Genomic DNA, 15,856 nt, shown 5'->3' on the forward strand with positions numbered 1-15,856 from the left:
GAAGACGGTGCAGCAGTATGTAGTTTGTTCCAGATAAAAAAATACGCCTTTTTTGTTCCCGAAGCATGCGCCGAAGACATTGTCTCCTTTACCTTCTATAAAACATTGCCATGGCGACCACTGCATCCGCCCCCCCGTATGGGTTTCCCCTGGTGGCTGTATTGTCCGGGCGCGTTCAAGTGAAATATAGATGAACACGCGCTTCTGGCTATTAGTGGTAAAGGGTGTTTCTTCTGTATATTTCATGTATTTGCATATCCGTACTTTCTGTAGGCCGTTAGAAGAGAAGGGGAAGCCCAGCGGGCTTTCAAATCTCAGTGAGTGACGTTTATGTATTTAAGCCCTGGGCAACCTTAGAATAAAGTATTAAATGGTAAATAACTAAAATAATGACAGTGCAACCAGGGCCACAGTAATTAGGGTTTTGTGTTTTTCCTAACGAAATTCTACGAGCAACAAACACACTGTTATTCTAAAGCTTTGTTTTAGTGTGTTCTTCACTTCGTAGATTTTGTGGAATTGTGGAAAAATTTTCAACTGGTTATTTTTATGTGTAGCAATGGTTTCCATCCGCCTGGCTTTAAATTTTAAACGTACAAATTCACCGAATGTATAACAATGCATTCTTTAAAGTTGCGTCTTACTGTTTGCCTACCTCTCATTTATGGAAAAAACTGAGGGGGTGTGGTGTGGAGTGTAGCTGCGCATGCGCCAGCGCTCCGCTCATCCGGGGATCTGCCATTGAGACTGTTGGTAAGGAGGCGGGAAATGGCGTCTGAAGGAGCAACGCCAGAACGGACGGACGATCTCTGAACGGAGCTAGCCAAAGACAGCGTAAGGCAGCGGCCGCTCCCCAGCCCCGCTTCGTCACCATCACTGCGGCCACCAGCGGCCGTGCAAGGGAAGCCACCTCGGAGGGAAGACACTGCGGCTCCTGGCGAACGGGTGAGCGCAGGAGTTCCCGCGGCTTTTCGGTGTGAGGGATTGTGGGTGTCATGCGAGCGGCTGAATGTTTACTCCGGCGAGCTCGCGACGAGCTCGCGGCGCTACACCAGGACGCTTCCTCTGGTAGCGCGTCACTCGCGGCGGTTTAAATGCGGCCGCGCTCTGTACATTTTAGCTCGGTGATTGACTAGTCAGCTAACGAAATAGCCCCGGCCGGTCAGCCTGTCCCGCTTTGGGTAACCTACTGTAAGCAGCTGTCTTACATTAGCTGGCTCGTCTTACAGGTAGCTGATGTAGCGCGGTGGCGCTGGTTTATTAGTAAGAATTAGCTGCCCAGTTAGTAGACCGTGGTTTATGTGCTCCCACACGAATTTAGCTAACTATCACATGTTTGGCGGCTTTTTATTTTAAGCTGAAGGTTTACTGCAAGGTTTAGAGCGTGAGGCGCCAGTATTTTATGTGGTGAAAGGGTTCACCGGTCATTGTAAATTATCCGATAATTGGGTCGTTTTTATTGAAATGCCTGTTCGAATTGCGTTAAATTCATTCAGGTTGGTTGTTTTTAAAGGTCACGGCCTGTTTTCTTATCCCCCGCCCGGGCTAGAGTCTGAAACGCAGAGCATTTCCCCGTTGCCGTCCGCCCGGTTTTGGATTTTGCGGTTCGCAGTGGTGTCTCTGCGGGAAGCCGCGCTAGCGGAGCGGGCCGCCCTCCTCAGCCGAGCTGACCGTGCCGCGGTCACCGGTTTTGTTGCGGCGCTGAACTGACTGTCCGCAGCCGTGATCCCATCCGGGGGCGTATCTGATCGCCTCTGCCCCGCCGTGCGGAAACTTAAATAGCCTACTTGCTCTCAAGTACTTAAACGTTTATTGTCTTCACGTTTAAATTTGATTTCAGAATGTGAATATTTTTAGCTGGGTCATTAACACCGCTTTCCCCATGTATAGTGGTGATTGGCGGTTAGTAGTAGTTTTATGTCATGCATCAACAATAAAGCTTATTACCCTCGTGTGTGTGTTGCGTGGGGTTTTTCTTAGTATCCATTCGTTTGAGTTTACTGCTAAAATTAGCGGTGCTAATGGTTCTGTCTTGTAAACAAAACATATTGTCTGAAAAAGCAGCTTTTGCAATTTAAGTGCGATCAATCAGACCCCGAAACCTGTTGTTGCGGGAATAACTGGCCTTTATCTAAATATATAGTGAAGTTGTAATCGCGGAGGTAGCTGTAGCTCTAGGTATGGACGGGCCAGCCAGCAGCCTACTGTTTGGTGGGGTGACTGTATGCAGTATACCGTTAGTCACCGAGAAGTCCTTTTGTGGTTTGAAGCTCACTCCGCCCTGGGAATGAATGCTAGATGTTACTAGGAAAGGAAAAGTCTGATGGACATCGGTGATAAACAACATAAGGGCCGTAGTGTAACAGTTTTGTGACAGTGCCCGCGACTGCACGGATACTCGTTTAGGAATAAGGGTGAACACTGCGTGCATCCTACCTTTAAATCGACCGTAGACCGACTGAACCGCTGGAATGACAGCCGTTCAGTATTGCTACAGCGTTGTTCGTCTCACTAGTTGCTGGTGCAACAGAAGCAATTTTAAATAATCGAAGCATCCGCCAATCGCTCAAAAGACGCTTTTCACTCTGCTATTGCTCTGACGTTCGGACAAAAGTGTAGGTGACAGATTTGACAGGCAGCATCTCTCATGGTTATACGGTAATCCCCCTCGCGCAACCCGGCCCTGGCGCTGACCCACACTCTCCTCCCACATTCCCAAGGCAACTTTGAGGACTGCTGCTTCCAGATGAGTCTTGAGCCTATTCAGTGCCGCAAGTGATCGGTTTGTGAAGTTATTACCCTTGATATATTAATCTGACCCTGGTGTAGATTTTACATAAACTAAACAAAAGCATAGGGTAGAGTCTATGTGTGGCAGTGGGGGCTCCATGCACCCTGTCACTTTTCATATAAAATAAGCAGGGCTAGTTTAATACCAAGCAATGTACACCTCTAAGAAACATAATTATTGGTCTGAATTATATGTTTTCAGTTGCAGGTGCTTAACTTGAATTCTGTCAAATATCTGTGTAAACTAAACTTCAACCCTATTATTCACTGGGATGACAGTAGATTACAGGATCTGTGCAGCACTGACTAAATGTTCTGAAGGTATGTGCTCCTCGGGCCCCTGTGCACGTGAGCCGGTTTGGGCTTTCTGCACCCAGCAGCCGAGTGTTACTTCTGCCCCCATGAAATCAATCAAAAAAAAGCACTGACTGATATTCTCTGAAAGTGATGTGTATGGAAATGCTGAAAAACATCGAAGGTCTCGCCAAGGGCAGTGCAGCAGCAGAGATGTGATGCAGGATGTTTGTGCTCAAACTGAAGGCACCGTTACTGGGCTGGACATAGGTGACAGTGACACCTTTTTGTTTATTGATTGTTTGGTTATTGTGTTTTGTTATGGACTGAGCATTTGAAAAAATCACCATAGCCTATTTGGAATCTTTTTTTTTTTGCAGTTTTATAAACTTAGTTTTTGAAAGGATCAGAAATTAGCAAACCACATATATAACTCTAGTGAACTATGTATTAAAATGTGAATTTTTGTTTTTAGTCATAAATATAGTATACTTATGGTTCTTTTTCAAACTTTGCATTCTTACACCTTATGTTGATTGTACATTTAACAAGCATTAGTTTTGATTATTTGAGCATATCAAAGCTGGGTGCCTTAATGGAAACCGTACCCAGCTTTTGAACCTGCAACCTTCTGTCTGCTTACTAACCACATTATTACAATAGTTTGCCATTTTATTTTGTGTTTTCTCTTGGTTTTCTCAAAACATTTTCTGAAGTAGTCCTGTGAAGTGGTGGGTTAGTTATTGCCCTGGTTACTTGCAGTGCCAGCAGTTTTTTTTTTTTTTGGGATGTAGGGATTGCATCGCTTGCCTTGGTGTATCCCTGTTTACAGTGAGAGTGCACCCTCCTTCCTTTTCAGTAATGCATTTATAACAGCTGCTTGTGAGTTTAGACAGATCCACTGGTAATGTTTGTGAGGGGGTTAATGCATAACCAAAGCATAGGTACAAATAGGAAAAATACACAAATTATAAAAGCAACTAAGATGATTTAATTGAAGTAAGCAGACAGGTCTAGATTTTGGGCAATGCTGGCTGTGTGTGTGTGGGGAGCATTGAATGAGTCATGCTTTGTTGCTGGTAAAAAATATGCAGAAGCTGGAACAACAAAGCCGCTGCCAGCCGCAGTCACTGCAGCCTGATGTGGCGCATGCCGCTGCCAGCCGCAGTCACTGCAGCCTGATGTGGCGCATGCCACTGCCAGCCGCAGTCACTGCAGCCTGATGTGGCGCATGCTTATCTTTGGTATTACCGCACTCTTGTCTGGCCTTGTGTAAGTTGTTGCTCCTGCAGTGTAACATTGTGATGTTTACTGTGCCAGGAAACATTAGTTTTATTTTGATGGGTCTGTAGGCCTATACCTTGCCTGGGTTGGTACTTGTGGTGGTATTCCAAAGATCTCCAGTAGATTATCTAAAGTGTTCTGTCTTGTGTTTTTAGTTGTCTTTTTAGGGTTCTACCTTTATTAAACCTGCTAGCAAGGATTGTTTGTGTCTTGTTGGGTGTCTACTTTTCTTCTGCAGCAATTTTGTCAAGTATCTAGTTTTAGAGTTATTGGCTTTTGTATGTGTGTGTTATAGTTTGGTCTTGATAAATGCCAATGTTGTTCATTGGGTCACAGGATCTAATGTGAAGTATTAGTTGTAAAGCCTTTCGTAGTGGGAGAAGTACATCTGTCTGATTGCATTGTTTGGATTGGTGATCCATGGGTTTTTATATGGAAACTGCTGTCCTTGTTTCAATTGCTGATCACCATTATGAAAGCTGAGTGATTATTAGGGTATGCGATTATGATAAAATGTACAGGATGGCAAAATGTGTCCAGTAGGCAGCAAAAAATGCAGAATGAATGGAATGGGAACTTTTTCTGAGTTTTTTCCAGCACCTTGAGAATTTCAGTTTTTGCTTTAAAAAATGAATTCAGAGATGTTTGAATTAGTGTTCCAGAGTGCTAGAAGGAGACAGTGAATCTGACAGGCACTGAGCATGTCTGAACATATTTCAGCCAGTGTTACGTAAGATGCACAGTGGGCTTGGCAGTGCTGCTTTCTTGGCTCCAGCTTCGGCTCCAGAGGCTGAAATGGAACCTCAGCAACCTCTGTTCCTCTTCATTGACTGGCTTCTACTCTGAGCAGGAGCCTCCAAACCCACTGCAGACTAATGTCATTTCTTGGTAATCCTGTTTAGAAAAATTCTTGAAGATCAGGGGCCTGTACTACGAAGCGGGGTTACTGGCTTATCGGGGTAACTTGTCAGATTTAAAGTAGTCTGCGCAAAATGTAAGTGAACGAATATGAAGTCCATTTAACTCGTGGTACCTTAAATCTGACAAGTTACCCCGATATGCCAATAACCCCGCTTCGTACTACAGGCCACTGGCGTCGTATATTTCATAAATAGTCTGAAAAGCTGTCATGATTAATCTTCATTACTTTTTTTTAGCATCAATTTAAAATTTGCTTTCTCATTTACTTAACAATATGGCGAGAGGAATTTGGGCCGTAGTGGAAGCCTACGTTGTGTAGAAGCACTTCACATTATGGCGTGATCGTGATGAAACTACATCTTGAAAAAATACATTCAGGTTTGATGGACTTGTCCAATAATCTGGGGTTAGCTGTGGATAACTATGCTTTGTGTCCTTTAGCTAAAACGAAGGCTAACCCCATGACTTGGCCTCATCATCTAGCCTAATATGGTTTTTGTGAATTTGTGTGTATTGAGTAGGGTTGAACGAAATTGGATGTATTCATTGTGATATTTGAAATTTTTCGGATAAATATTCAGATATTTATGAAACTAATAAAGGGCTGAAAAATTACCTAAAATCAAATTCCATTTGACTGTATTTATCTATTGATAGAATCGGTCAAAAAAAGCTGGTGTTGCTGCTGTCAGTTGTGCCAACAGACACAAAGCAGTACTGACATCACTTTCTTTTCCTCAAAACATATTTCATTGTGGTGCGGGTGAGCTTGAAGAAAGAAAATTGTGATGTACTGTGAAACCACCACAATCTTACTGTGAAGCACACGTTTGATCATGCCACCCACCGCTAGGACGTATCTGTTAGCACCATCAAAAACTCAGTTCTGCATCAGAGGCAGTTTTCAATGTGACAATTAAATCCTGAGTTTAATATTTAAAAAGTTTATCAGGTGTTTTTTGTTAAGGTGGTAGTGCTGACCATGACCCGAAAAAGTTTACAGAACTTTTTTGTGAAATATCCAACTGCGTCCCTGATTTTGTTCCTCGCACGGCTGCGCATGGTGCAGCGTCACACTTTATGGCATATTTTGCGAAATGCTCAATTCGTACCACTTCATTTCCTGACATTTATATGACCCAAGCTAATCCTATTAATTTTTCTTTACGGACTGCTTATGACTAATCTGCACCGGCTCGGTACTGGACATTAAGCCAGATATTCCCATTCTGGATTCTTTGTGTTCTCTGTCTGTTTAATAAATGCTCAGCATAACACCTGCACTTGTCTGAGTGCTGTATTTAATGGGTCTGGTTAGGGACCCTAGTCAGGTGGTGTGACTGTATTTGTCCCGGCAGTGCAGAGTGAACCAAACTAGAAGTGTACCCAGATACCATGTCGAATTGTTAAGTAATATAACAGATATGGGATATTTAGGTAATAGTGTTGATCCAAAAACTGGAAGTAGACACCTGGAGTGAATGTTTAAATTGACAAGCAAAGAGAATGTGTCCCCCCAGTCAGCAGAATCGTTAACACCAGTTCTTGCTAAACCGTAGTGACCACTGAAGTTTGCTGTAAATTATGACAATATGGTTTGCTGTAAAATGGAAGGATGAATGGATCGGGCAATGCCAGGAAATATAACGTGCGTACAGTGTCGCGCATGCTGGCAAATGCTGCCCATGTGCAGACATGCAGGGAACACACGTCCTTTAAACTCACGAGGAAAATCTCTGTGATTTGAAAAACATCATTAGTGGTGTGTGTGTGTGTGTGTGAGAGAGAGATTTGGAACCTGCATGTTTTCCCCAGGATTCATTGGCTCTGTATGGGCAGTATTTTTGTTCTTGCATGTGCTTTTGGTGAACTGCTAATTATAAATCTGGGGGTTGGTTGTTTAGCTTTCTGCTGCTGCCCGGACCGTAACTTGTATTGGAGAGTCAGTATGCAACGCTCATTCTGCCATCATTACCCTCCTTCAGAGGTTCCAAGTGTTTAAGCGGAAGAAAACGACTGGACCAGGTTTGTGATGGGAACTGGGTGCTCTGGTCAGTGAGATTCTCTGCATAGGAAATGGCTTTGACTGCAGCCACCTGTTTTAGCTGCTGTGACTTGGTGTGCCCTTTGATAGTCCTCCTTGTCCACATAGTTTTTGCTGTAGGTCTTGCTGGGCTTCTGCTAGTCTGCTTATCCTAGTCTGAAGATGTTGATTTTGTAATTGTACTGGTTCTCCCTCTGTTTTTATTACTGTGCATGTTTACGTGCTGGTTTTTATATCTGATCCTGTACCCCCTTCCTTTCCTGATTTTATAATTTTTTTTTTTCTTTCCTCTCGTCATTTTCCCACCTTGTTTGTCTTAAGTGTCACATGTAAGACTATGAGGCTGAGAATACGCAAGCCTCCTCAGCAGGTGGGCCTCACCCATGCGCCGCAGCCGTCCCAGCCCCCCCGGGCCAAGCGGAGACACTCAGAGGTGGAAGCGTGCACGGAAGCTGTGGGGCGGCGAGAGAGCGACGACGCAGGGCTCTTCTCCTCCATCAGGAAGTTCATTAGAGGCACTGCAGTCAAGGTATCTCAGTGATTTCCTTCCCCCAGAGTGACTCTAGGCTTGCCTACTGGCGAAACATGGAACACCTGTCTAGCTGTCTGATGTTAATCTAGAGTTTTAAGAGCCTTGATGTTTGTTTCAGCAGAACTGTAACACCTTTAAGGCTTCTGCTAAGGGATAACAGTCTATAAGAAGACGGCGCTGTACAAGGGATGTGTAATTGCTGTGGGCTTGCTGTCAGATTAACTGAAATAACGAGAGAGCTTTTGTTTTCTCACCAGTTAAATTATTACCATATTCCCAAAAGACAGTGGATTTGCTCAGTGAGTGCTGTAAGACGATATGCAAATTGCTCTTTCCTGCTGCTTCCTTTGAATACTGCCTTTTGCCTGAAAATCAAATCAATGCCATTGTCTCTCTAGTCCATGCAACCATCTGAAAGTTGGAGTGAATTTGTTTAAAGGCTAAGGTTGCCCCAGCAGTCAATATTTTCGGAAGAGCTATGTTCCTGGGGCGAGTCTGGAAAAATAATCTTTGGTCTGATTTTATTTGGCTGTGTGTGTGTGTGTGTGTGTGTGTGTGTGTGTGTGTGTGTGTGTGTGTGTGTGTGTGTGTGTGTGTGTGTGTGTGTGTGTGTGTGTGTGTGTGTGTGTGTGTGTGTGTGTGTGTGTACTGTAGGAAAAAATTAATTGATGGGGTTCTTGGTAGACAGCGGGGAGAGCATCAAGGAGGGGCATAAGTTTTTTTGTTAGTGGGTACATGCTGGCAGAGAATAAGACGCAGACACAAATTCAGTTCTCTTGACACAAGGAGCCATGTGACTCACACCAGCATTGCTGTGAGTTTTCCATGAGCCAGTGGAATGATAACTTTGAAAACAAAAGGGCTCCTGTGAATGAAGACAGCATGTTGTGCGTGTCTAAATAACCTTTTCTTAGTTTAACACCACTGTAACACGTTGTGTATCGTGAGGAAGGGAACATGGACAGAAGTATGAGCAGAAAATTTATCTTGGTGTGGTTTATTGTTGATCACTTAGTATATGCATATTTTATCGATCGCTTTAGGGCCCTAATGGTACATTAGCTCAGGACGGACGCCGACAGGATTCCTGGTGCTCATGTGTTTCTTTTAATGACAGCAGTCAGAAAACAGGTATTTTTGTCTGCTTTTCCGGTGGTTGACGCGACATCTTCCGATGCGCGCTCTCTGTCCGCTGGTCAGAGTATCCTCGTGTCTGTGCACGTGCATCGGGGCGGGACTCCGGTCCTGGGGGGCCAGAGCCCTGCTCATTTTTGGGTTTCCCCCTCATTTAACACACCTGATTCAACTCCATGTGCTAATTACCACACAGCTCTTGCGCTGAATCATTTATGGTGGAACAGGGAAAGAACTAAAGCTACACAGGACTCCGGGCCCCCAGGACTAGAGTTGGGCAGCCCTGGTGTAGAGACAAAAATGACAAGCTGTTGTGTAAATAAGATAAATAACATACGGCTATTTAGTGTGTGTAATAAAAGGACAATGGTTAGTCCGGTTCTATAGGAAAGGTAACCTTGCATGACTTCTGCTGGGATCTGGCGCTATATAGAAAATAAAATTAACTTGAACTTCAAGAGGAGGCGGGAGGTGTCATTGGGTTGGGGAAACCTACTTTGACATCGTTAGGTGTTAGTGTTCGTTAATAGGGCAAAGCTGTAGTCATGACATAAGTGAAGCTTGGGAATCCATGCTGGGTGGAATCGCTGTCTGCTGTCAGGCACCAGCACTCTCAGCTCTCCTCCTGGTGGTTACTTTACTGATATCTGTGGGGTTATAAGCAGGCAGTGACATGCCACACAGGATGTTGGCACTGCCAGATCATTTCCTCATGTTCAGGTGAACATTGCGTTGATCTTCAGGTAGTGCAGGAGAACCCTCCAAAGAGGAGCCGAATCGACTGCAGTGTGGATGACGGTCTGATTACGTCCACACCGCAATCGCAGGGCCTTTCCAGCAAAGCCGTACGCAGAGCCCGCAGGAGGAACCCTCTCAACGGCGGTGAGTCACTGTCTCTGGGTTCCGAGTCTTAGTCAGGAATCCCTCATCTAGTTTTTTGCATATTCTCCCTGTCTGCTGCATGAAGCCTTTTCGGATTCGGGCAGTGATGAGCTGTAATCCTTCCTGTTCTCTTTTGGGCTCCCTGTTTGAATGCCAAGGTTATAATTCAGTTCTTCAGGTAAATTCTTGACTTTGTCTTGTTTAAACGATTTAAATGTTCCCTTTTTAAGCAGATGCCAAGGACCATTACGCGGGCAAGCCCAATGGGAAGCTGGAGGCGCGGGCGGAGGTGGCTGGTAGCCCCCCCCGCACCACCCTGCTGGGGACCATCTTCTCCCCAGTTTTCAACTACTTCTCACCAGCAAGCAAGAATGGTAAATAGCATGTGCTGTGCTGGTTTTTAGGGTATTGTGTCTAGGCTGCATGCTAGGAGAAACGTTTATGAAACATGGCTAAGGAAGTCTAATCAGAGTTACTGCTTTGGTTACCTTATTTACTTAACAGATTGTCATCCTGATAAACTGTATATGTTTTCCATGGACCCTGTTGGGGTTTGAACCAGTTACTTTGGTGTTGGTAACCGTTTTATTGCAGCTGACTGCCCTCTTACTCCCCCCCAACCCCCCTGTGTGCATTGCCTGCACCTATAGGAACATCGGGTTCCGATTCACCTGGTCAGGCAGTGGAAGCGGAGGAGATCGTGAAGCAGCTGGACATGGAGCAGGTGGAGGAGACACCTACCAGCACAGCCACATCCACAGAGAGAGCCTGCATCCCGTTCTACCCCAGCAGCCAGCCGCCCAGCTCCGAGTCCCCCACTGCGGACGGGCAGATCGTCACAGATGCTGATCTGCCGCCTCTCACAGGTACCTTCCCGCGGATACTCCGGGTTTTAATGTTTTTAGCCACTTAAGAGCCGCCCCAACCCCACTGCCTCTCTGCTGTCACACTCAGCCCCAGGTGCTACTCTAGACTCCAGCTACTCTGCGGTCCTTCCCACCATGCCAGCAGAGGGCGCCTACGAGGAAGACTGGGAGGTTTTTGACCCGTAAGTATGCCTTGCACCCCCAAGTTAAACAAGCGCTGAAACGCTCGGCAAGCTAGTCTTGACCTATGACCTTTTGTGCATCTTTTGTGTCTTGTGTTACAGTCCTTCGGATTGTACCACTTGATTTGATAATCATGGGGGCAAGCGACCCTGCCAAAGCACATGACCTAGAGATACCAACAAATATTGATAGGAGAAATGAGGCTTCAGAACCCACGGTGGGTGGGATTATTTTGCACCCTCAATTACCTGTCAAACCAGCTGGTTTAACCCACTTCCCCCGGTCACTTTGTTCTGATTGCGTTAAACCAGTCTGATTGACAGCTCTCCGAATCCCCACTTACTGGGAGCGTCCGCGCCCAGTTTTTTCCAGCCCTGCTAACTGTGGTGTCAGTGTGTTACCTACTGACTAATGTGGTCTTATTGGCCCCGCAGGTATTTCTTTATCAAACACGTACCCCCGCTGACGGAGGAGCAGATGACCCGCAAGCCGGCACTCCCGCTGAAAACCCGCAGCACGCCGGAGTTCTCCCTCGTCCTGGACCTGGTGAGCTCTTGGCTCCCTTACTAAGGTTCTCCTTTGGATTTGAAAGGATGGAGTTGATCCTGTTGTGGAACCCTTGACTCATAAGTATTATCATTTGTAAATTTCAAGCTCACTTACCGCATGAGCTGTTTTTGGTAATAGTTTTTTTTTTTTGTTTAAAATTTGCATTATGCCCCTCAGATAACGTGCTTTGGTTTAATTAGTAATGTTGCAGTGGTTTTTAGAAAATTGAAGTGGTGCACTCAACGGAGCTGCTACTAGTCTGGCAAGCAAATGTGCTCAGAGTACTGAAATGCGTTAAACCGCGCGACAGAGAATCATTTAAACGCTGTTCTGCAGTATCGAGTAGCTCAGTCTCTCGGTGACTGACACCGGACTGTAAAGTTTGACTCATCTGGCATGTGTAGCCTCACCTTCTGCCGTCCCCCCCCCACCCCCCCAGCACCGTCACGGCTGTGGGCTGCTGCTTACATTCACATTGAAACTCCTGTGTCTAATGTGGCTTTACCACCTTGGTTGGTGATTTGGGTCCAAGTAAAAACTGACGTAATCTGTGTTTTTATTATTGCCTCTTCTATCTAAATGCTGATGTAGAGCAGCCTTGATGAATTCGTCATTTGATCCCCCTCACTAATTCTTGTTCTTTTAGAAGAACAATACTCTCTTAATGATAATGCTTTGTTCCCTTGTATATCTGCAATGTCTTCTTTGCCAGGACGAAACACTGGTTCATTGCAGTTTGAATGAGCTTGAAGATGCAGCACTTACATTTCCTGTTCTCTTTCAAGATGTCATATATCAGGTAAGACACACTTTCCTGGTGTAGCTGACATCAAGCCCCACTAGAGGGCCTACTTTTACCACTGTTTGTAAAGTGCTTGTAGGAATTAGTCACCCAACCCTGGAATGGCAGGACTATCATGCACTATTAAACGGTAGTAACTCATTGGTTAACGCTTGGTTCCTGTTAGGTTGACCTAGTTCTACCTGCCATCAGTTTTGCGTCCTCATTCCTTGCATCTCTGTTCTTTTTAGTCTGTTTTTCATGCTTCTGCGGTCACCCTTGTTAACTCAGTGCACCGATGAGCTAGTTGACAGCATGTGTAATAGACACAAAACTGTTTAACTGGGGTGAATGCCCCCCCGCTAAGGAGCAGCAGAGTCGACGTGTCTTCGTTCTTGCAGGTCTATGTTCGATTGAGGCCGTTCTTTCGAGAGTTCCTTGAGCGCATGTCTCAGATTTATGAGGTATGGGATCCCTGTCTTTTGCCTAAGTTGGTTTATGTCTCTTCACGTCGGCCAGTGTGTATCTGAACAGTGTTTAAGGGCACTAATGTGTGTTGGGATATTTGGCGCTGTGTCCACAGATCATCCTTTTTACTGCCTCCAAGAAAGTTTATGCAGATAAACTGCTCAATATCCTGGATCCCAAAAAACAGCTTGTCAGGTAGGTTCAAGTGCTTCCGCCACTTCTGTCTAGTTACTATTTCGTGACACGTGGTTGTCATTTTTTGGATTTTTTTTTTTCCTGCTTGGATCAGTAGGCTTTACATTTGTATGAGGACACTGTGATGGCAGTTTTATTGCATGATTAGGTTCTGGGGTAGAGTCCTAATTAGTAATTATATCCCTCAGCCTGCATGCGTGTCTGTGGAGAGGGATATGGTTACAGTAAAGACTTTGATTGGTGGTGGAGTGCGTGTTAAGTCTTCAGGAGTGTCTGCTTCTATGTTGTTGATGCCTTGGGTTATTGATCAGCTTCTCTAGATTTAGATTTAATATTTGATGCTTGTTTTTTCAGGCACAGGTTATTTCGTGAACATTGTGTGTGTGTACAAGGGAACTACATAAAGGATCTGAATATTCTTGGGAGAGATCTGTCGAAGACCATCATAATTGACAATTCACCACAAGCCTTCGCTTATCAGGTTAGATGTTCCGTCTCATGCGTAGTACTCATGCTGAAACTAAGATGTTTAGTATTTGTCCAGCGTAATAATCTTGGTTATTCCGTGTGCTTCCATGCCATAAACAGCTCTCCAACGGGATACCCATCGAAAGCTGGTTTATGGATAAGAACGACAACGAACTTCTGAAGCTGGTTCCTTTCTTGGAAAATCTGGTGGAACTGGTAGGTGTGAACTCTCGGTTATGTAGGCGCATGGCTGCAGTGCAGCCGTCACGAATCCTCCTCCTAATCCATCGATTCGGAGCCTAATCGTCAGGGCAGACGGTCGTTTCAGAAGTGTTTCAGATGCGAGCTCGTTGGGTGAAATTCCTGCGGTCCTGGTCATTAATCCGCTCTTCCTGTCTCGCAGAATGAGGACGTGCGGCCCCACGTACGCGAGCGGTTTCGCTTGCATGACCTGCTGCCTCCAGACTGAGCTCTGAACCAAGGAAACTATGGAAACGACCAAACATCTCCATACCCAGACTCTACTGCTCCTCGGATTACAACATTCAGCATCCCCATTACTGTTGACATTTTTAGGTTTTTTTTTTTTCCTTTTAAAGCCCCTCATTGCTTTTAAAATGGTTATTGTAAAAATAAATTTAAAGTTTTTGAAGTGACATCTATGGTAAAGTTTAAGTATACATACAGTACAGATATACATATATACATACCTATTTTATATATAATATATATTCTCACACACATTCTATATGCAGGCAAGGAGGGTCCTTCATCTTTAGAGTGGTTGTTCTCACCTGGTGGCTGCTGGGGTTTGAGCGGAGCAGCACCCAGATGCTGCTCTGGCCCCCACATGGAGGAAACGTGACATGCTGCACAGGAGATGAACTGCACCCGCTGACTGGTGCCCCCACCCTGGGACCATCACTGTTTGCCTCGCGGACTCCTTTTAGCTCCGTCGGCCAGTAAAGCAAGATGTGCATCCTTTGGTCTGAGGGTCACCAGGACAAAGGCCTTCATGAAGCATTTCCCTCGGTGTTGTGTGTCTGTCGGTCTCTCCACCCCCCCTCTGTGCATCTGCCCTTGCTTGGGGGGGGGGGCTCCCCCGGCTTAATGCATGCATCTGTCATGGTTTTTGTTCATTTCGCTTTTCTTGGGGCTCCTCCTCCTTGTTCCTGCACATTTTGTGCCCCTTTTTATTTTGACCTGTTTTTGCCCCCCCCCCCCCCCCCCCAAATTTCTTCTTCAATTTGAACAAAATGTCAAAAAGGAACAGATCTGCACTTTTGGGGCCAAGGGCAGTTTGAGTTTATGCAGCTGAGAGCTATGATGTCATTATGCATGTAACATTTTCTGTACAACCCCCAACCCCCCCAGTGCTTATGAAATGTAGTGTGATGTGGTGCTGATGCTGCCTCCCATTGGCTAGCTGGCGAACTGCAGAGGAGTGGGGCGTAAGGTTTGGTGTGGTTTGTGTAAGCACAGCCAGGCACTTGGAACGAGGCAGGGTACACATTCTCTCTGCAGGCTGTGATCAGGCAGGGCAGAGCGTTTCACTGAGCTGCCAGCAACAGGTTTCCATCTGATGTCCATGTATTCATGCACCATCACCCCCCCCCCCCCATTGGCCTGCAATGCCCAGTCAGCCGGGTTTCTAGGAACCAAACCTCCCATATCTGCTTGTACGTCAGTCACTCCCGGCGGATCCTTTTGGGCAGATCCCCGGAGACGATTGAGTGCCCAGTTAGCTGAGTTAAGTCAGAGGCACTGTGTTGAGCAGAAGGGTTGCACAAGTTGTTCCTTTTGGATCTCCTCCCTCCTTTCGTTTGCTTTGGGAACCTTGTTCTGGGGGCAGGGTGAGCAGTCTGTACCTGTCCTGGTGATTGCTCTTGTGAGGCGTTGTGGAGGAAAAGAGAACCGCTCAACCCCCCCCATTCTTCAAAACCTAAGAATGTATGTTTGTCTTGTGGGGGACATTGTGAAAACTACTCACTTTTGGGCTGAAAGAGGAAATTGGCACCAGCAATTCTTTGTGTTTATATTGTGTAAATCCAAACAATTGTAATACTTTGGTATGGGATGGTTTTCTTTAATGCATTTAAATGCTCCTTGGACGCTTCAAGTGCAGCACACCAAAATGTCCAGTGAAACCAACATCTTAAATGTCTTTCTGAAAGAGTTTTGTCCATTTGGTTTCCCCTGGAGAAGAGGGAGACCAGTGGGCAGAGATGTTTCTCTAATGAGGAGAGAGTCTTTTGTATGATTATCAAAGAGCAGTGTGTTATCCATGTGGCGGAAGTGAAAAAATACGGCGCAGTGTCAGATGTACAACCAGTTACTTATATATGTATACTAGCATTTCTCTTGTAAAAAAGACATGCAACTTCATTTTTAAGAGTCCTTAAAGGAAGATCTTTAAGAAACATTTTAATTTTTGTATTTTTTGATTTCAAGAGGCATGTTATGTC

At 45.4% G+C, this 15,856-nt stretch overlaps 1 protein-coding gene across 2 annotated transcripts; it reads left to right on the forward strand.

Moving 5' to 3' along the window:
- The first annotated feature begins 708 nt into the window (after positions 1–708).
- On the forward strand, positions 709–14,616 carry LOC125751456 (CTD small phosphatase-like protein 2-A). Of its 2 annotated transcripts, none has more exons than XM_049030281.1 (13): positions 709–945; positions 7,655–7,862; positions 9,743–9,881; positions 10,112–10,255; positions 10,532–10,747; positions 10,836–10,929; positions 11,365–11,476; positions 12,192–12,278; positions 12,662–12,724; positions 12,844–12,923; positions 13,278–13,404; positions 13,512–13,607; positions 13,795–14,616. In XM_049030281.1, exons 2-13 carry the CDS (start codon positions 7,671–7,673, stop codon positions 13,858–13,860), a joined length of 1,416 nt encoding a protein of 471 aa, XP_048886238.1. In that variant the 5' UTR covers positions 709–945; positions 7,655–7,670; the 3' UTR covers positions 13,861–14,616. The 2 variants fall into 2 exon arrangements, with proteins under 2 accessions (XP_048886238.1, XP_048886239.1); XM_049030282.1 differs by having other exon boundaries at positions 711–945; positions 10,115–10,255.
- Positions 14,617–15,856: the final 1,240 nt, after the last annotated feature.

The sequence above is a fragment of the Brienomyrus brachyistius genome, chromosome 11, assembly GCF_023856365.1.
Source record: "Brienomyrus brachyistius isolate T26 chromosome 11, BBRACH_0.4, whole genome shotgun sequence".
NCBI lineage: Eukaryota > Metazoa > Chordata > Actinopteri > Osteoglossiformes > Mormyridae > Brienomyrus > Brienomyrus brachyistius.

Bases quoted from the DNA above. Each gene is read 5' to 3' on its own strand.
- LOC125751456 (XM_049030281.1), top strand. From the start codon at position 7,671: ATGAGGCTGAGAATACGCAAGCCTCCTCAGCAGGTGGGCCTCACCCAT. The intron at 11,477-12,191 runs GTGAGCTCTTGG...CTTCTTTGCCAG, and splicing joins TCTCCCTCGTCCTGGACCTG to GACGAAACACTGGTTCATTG. The intron at 13,405-13,511 runs GTTAGATGTTCC...TGCCATAAACAG, and splicing joins CACAAGCCTTCGCTTATCAG to CTCTCCAACGGGATACCCAT.